The sequence below is a fragment of the Sinocyclocheilus anshuiensis genome, unplaced genomic scaffold (assembly GCF_001515605.1).
Source record: "Sinocyclocheilus anshuiensis isolate Anshui unplaced genomic scaffold, SAMN03320099.WGS_v1.1 scaffold527, whole genome shotgun sequence".
NCBI classification, from domain to species: domain Eukaryota; kingdom Metazoa; phylum Chordata; class Actinopteri; order Cypriniformes; family Cyprinidae; genus Sinocyclocheilus; species Sinocyclocheilus anshuiensis.
Genome location: NW_015548227.1, coordinates 281,809 through 286,894, shown reverse-complemented (window position 1 = coordinate 286,894; position 5,086 = coordinate 281,809). Strand labels below are relative to the sequence as shown.

Genomic DNA, 5,086 nt, shown 5'->3' with positions numbered 1-5,086 from the left:
CACGACGAGGCGTTCCCCATAGCGACCCCTAGAGGACGCAGTGTCTCGTTCCCTACTCAGAGAACCATGGTTACATAAGTAACCTGAGACGTTGTATTTGAGAACATATATTTTCCATATTTCTGAAATGTTCCAAATTTCTGAAACACAGCACCACTCTCACATCTTACGTGTCCCACCACAGTTTGAAACCCGCTGATAATAGAGGAAAAACAGAACATATTAATCAGTGGTGGACAGTAACGAATTAGTTTTACTTCGTTACTGTACTTAAGTACATTTTTCAAGTATCTGAAAAGGTTTTTTTTTTAGTAAATTTTACTTCACTACATTCCAAAGCATAAGATCGTACTTTTTCACTACATTTCATAAAACTTATCGTTACTCCTTATAATATATCACGTGCTCCGAGACGCAGAAGCGGTGTCTGATTCATGAACGAACTGATTCTTTTCAATGAACCCGTTAAATCGGTTCGCAAATCGCACCAAACGATTCATTCACGAATTGGAATGATCCGATTGCAGCTGTTCTCGAGTCGACAACTCACTGATTCAAATGAACCGTTTAGTGCGAGTCTCCAGTGAACAGAATTCACAAGTAAGAACCGGGAGATGTTGTGAGCGCGCGTGCGTCTGATGCTGTTAAAAATAAAGATACTAATGTCGAATTTTAGGCTTAATTATTGTAACTGAAAATCATATTTAGGTCAAAGCTGTCAGTTGTTTGTGAACTAAAGCTGCTGTAAATGATGATCTGTTTAAGCCCACTGAAATGCTTGAATGCAGACATTATTGGTTATTTTGGGAAAATCCAAGGTATTTTGAGCAGTAGGATTATAAAAAATATATGCTAATATAAAATTAAATGATAAAAGTAGCCTATATAAAACTAATAAGCAAAATAAACATTCATCTATCGGTACTTTTTACTTAAGTACATAAAAAATCAAGTACTTTTGTACTTTCACTCGAGTAAAATTGAAAACGGAGTACTTTTACTGGATTAATATTTTATACGGATCTGTACTTTTACTCAAGTGCTTGATTTGTGTACTTCGTCCACCACTGATATTAATCAAGTATCTGTGCAAAGTTTTTGGGAGCACGCTTAGATGTATAAGATATATATTGCCTCAAAGCGAACAGACGGACTAAAAACCACAAAACTCTGATCTCACAGAGCAAGCGTGGAGCCTGGAGGACACACTGGCTGTTCTGAACGCTCGGTACAATAAGAAGGCCGTGCTGGAGATGTTTGTGTGGCCAGATGATCGAGACTCCAGCCGCTACATTATCCATGTAAGTTAATGAATATACTGTATAGTTTATTCTTTTGTATGACTAATACAAATGCCATAGTATGGAAAACGTAGATGGTAATTTTATGTTTTCTGGATATTTATTTCCTAGCAAACAGGGAACATTCACAGAAAGTCACAGAAACGTTCTGGCAAAGTTGAACAAATGTTCTCCAGTAACATTAATAGAATGTTTATTCAAACATTCATTTAACATTTTTTAAATGTAACTACAGTACTTGTTTCAGAATGTTCAGAGAACATTCAAAAGAAACATTCTCATAATGTTTGGAAAATGATAAATTGGAATGTTTCTATAACATTAACATAAAACCAAAGGGAAAAACAAACATTTTTAAAACATTAAAAAAAAAAAAAAGATTCAGAGAACATTCAAAAAAACTTAATAAGGAACATTAGCAAAATGTTCGTACAACATTTAAAATTTTATTTTTTTTTGCTGGGTATGGTAGTACCATGAATTACCATGTATACCATATATTTTTGAATATGTACAATAGAAATACCAAGTTGATGTTATGAGTTGTCAGTTTGGTTTTAGTGGCACATCATCTTTAAAATACACAGAAGCTAATTGCAGTTTATTTGACCTAGCCCCTGATTAAAATGCCATTTGGAGCATGAGCTAATAAAACTGAATGTGATTTTTAATTGGATTAATTACGAACGTTCCACTATTGGATGATCTCATGCATACTGTAATCAAGCAGCAATTCAGATAACAAATTGGCTTTGTCATTAAACTACATCCGTTTGTTTTCACAGGTTGACCAACCAGCTCTAGGAATGCCTTCAAGAGATTATTACCTCAGCGATGGGAATTATAAGAAGGCATGTTATGTCATTTTGTGAGATGCGTTCTCTCCCTTAATGCTATCGTTATAATCACATGAATCATGTGTCATGTATGTCTGTGGGCAGGTGCGCGAGGCGTACCTGGAGTTCATGGTTTCCATAGCAAGGATTGCACGAGAAGACAGGAACTTGACTCAAGATGAAGAGCGTGTGTGGGAGGACATGACTCAAGTGCTGGAGCTGGAGACAGACATCGCGAACGTGAGTTGAACTGGAGAAAGCAAAACACAACAACCAACTTTCTGAAATGCTTCTGATACTCTAAATGTCATGCATAAGTCATGTGAGTGTCAGCTCTGTGCTTCAACAGGCTACCTCACCTGCAGAAGAGCGCAATGACATCACTGTGCTGTACAACAAAATGACAATGAGAGAAGTGCAGCAAACTTTCAACCTCAATGTAAGTGCAGAAGGCAATATGGGGTTCTCAATGGAATATTTTTACTTTTGCACTTCGTCCCCATCAGACTTTAGTGTAGTCAATGAAAACTGCATCAGAAAAGCTGGTAGAGATACACTACTGTTCAAAAGTTTGAGGTCTTGATAAGATTTTTTTTAAATGTTTTGGAGTCTCTTTATGGTCACCAAGGATGCATTTATTTGATCAAAAATACAGTAAAAACAGTAACACTGTGTAATATTTTTTCTAGTGGTCGACCGATATGTTTTTTGACAGCCGATGCCGATATCTTGGAAAGCAGGGTGGCCGATGGCCGATATAAAGCCGATATAATTTTATTTATTTTAATTAATATTCAAGAAATTTGAAATCATTTGAAAATGGATTAAAAAATAAATGTGTAAAATAAACATAGTTAAACTTTAGATGTCAAAGTATTTTTCACAAATAAATAAATATTTAATAAAAATCAAATTAAAAAGGAAGTAAACACTGTAACCAACAGTGTTCTGGGAAGTTTGTGTGCATTGAGAATCATATTTTTTCAAATAAAGCCAAGGTAACACTCATTTTACATACAGCACACAGTGAAAATTACAGTAATATGACAGTGGGTAAATGCATAAAGCGCAGCATAATTTGAAATCACGAGTTTACGATCGTGCATCCTTTCTATTACTAATAATATAATACTTTGTATACATTTTAATTCCTTTGTTTAACCTTTCTATCTGATTATTAGACAGACTTCTATCCAAACTGTTAACGACGACAGCGAACAAGAAGGAGAATGTGAGCACTGTGTGCTCAGGCGCTGCCGTTCTCGGCGCCATCAAAATAAAAGTCCTGCCACGAACACATCGACCAAACAGAAAAACTTATCGGCCGATGCCGATATTTGAAAAATGCCAAATATCGGCCGATATATCGGCCTTGGCGATATATCGGTCGACTACTACTTATTTCAATTCAAAATAGCTGTTTTCTATGTGAATATATTGTAAAAAGTAATTTATTCCTGTGATGCAAAGCATCATTATTCCAGTCCTCAGTGGCACATGATCCTTCAGAAACCATTCTAATATGCTGACTTGCGAGAAACATGTATTATCAATGTTAAAAAACAGTTGTGCAGCCTAATATTGTTGTAGAATCCATGATCATTTTTTTCCAAATTTTTGTTAGTTAATATAAATGTCTTCACTGTCACTTTTGATCAGTTTAATGCATCCTTGATAAATAAAATGAATAATTTCTTTTTAAAAAATCTGAAATCTGAAGGGAAACGATGACTGTTAATAGAACAAAATTATTGTGATTAATGTCACGATTTCCAGTCAGTCTTTAGAAACCAAAATGAAAAAGTAATGTCAAATTCAGTCATGTTTTTTCTTGTTTATTTTTGTGCACTATTTTTTCTCTCAGTGTTTCGTACTGATTCCTGTGTGAACAAGGATGTTGACAGAGGAACACTCTACTTGTCCGAATGATGGTCACTGACTGTTGATATAAGATTGTGATTTTCTTGTTTTTAGAGTACACTCACTTCTTTTGTATCTCTTTATGAAATTTCAGAGCTTTAATTGGACGCGCTATGTCCAGGGTATCATGTCTAGCGTGTCAGTAATGGTGCAACCGGATGAACCTATAGTTGTGTACTGCTCACCTTATCTGGAGAAGCTCAGCGATGTTCTTTCCAAGCACAGTCACAGGTGATGTTTTAGATCACGTAACTCTTTGACACATGAAAAATGTCAGTTAATTCTTCATTGTCATGTCAATAGTAATAATAATAAGAGCATAAGAGTAGACAATTTGATATTGAATGAATATTTGAGTTTATATTGAGATTTAAGTTGCAAGTATTTGAACACAGGTTAAGATATTGTTGAGATTTCTTCCAATTCCACCCGCGCTCTATTTAATCTTATTGCTGTCAGGAGACACAACTGACTTGTTAAAGAGATCTCATTTAGATCCCCCCGCCTACACTATTCATATGCATTTACATTTATGTATTTGGCAGATGCTTTTATCCAAAGCTACTTGCATTCAAGCTATTATAGTATTTATTACATTTTTTTATTAGTTTAAATTTGTATATTTTAATTTTAGTTTGTGATTTAAGTAATTTTGCTCTGTGTTTTTGTGTTTATATACATTTATATACTTTTTACATTTTATTTCAGTTGCTGTCTAGGAGACACACCTGACTTATTAAAAAGATCTTATTTATTAATTTTCTTACACTTCCTACACTTTAATATACATTTAGATTTATGTATGGAAGACGCTCTGGTCCAAACATTGCATCCTTAAATTGTATGCAAGCTATCATAATATTTATTAATTTATTATTTAATCATATATATATATATATATATATATATAAAATATAGTCTTAAATACTCTCTCATTTTGTTGTTTTTCTGTTATTTTTATTCATTCTTTAAAAATATTTCCATTTAGTTTTTATTCATTTTTATTTCAGTTTTAGTTTTAGACACAAC

The 5,086-nt window shown here is 33.9% G+C and overlaps 1 protein-coding gene across 1 annotated transcript in view; it reads left to right on the top strand.

Annotated features, from left to right (window-relative positions):
- Positions 1-5,086, top strand: part of LOC107654428 (membrane metallo-endopeptidase-like 1) — a 28,509-nt gene that overhangs the window by 10,984 nt on the left and 12,439 nt on the right. Inside the window, exons 8-12 of the mRNA XM_016441476.1 lie at positions 1,183-1,301; positions 2,087-2,152; positions 2,243-2,377; positions 2,487-2,576; positions 4,152-4,288. Coding sequence (XP_016296962.1) covers positions 1,183-1,301; positions 2,087-2,152; positions 2,243-2,377; positions 2,487-2,576; positions 4,152-4,288 — 547 coding nt within the window. The remainder of the gene's footprint in view (positions 1-1,182; positions 1,302-2,086; positions 2,153-2,242; positions 2,378-2,486; positions 2,577-4,151; positions 4,289-5,086) is intronic.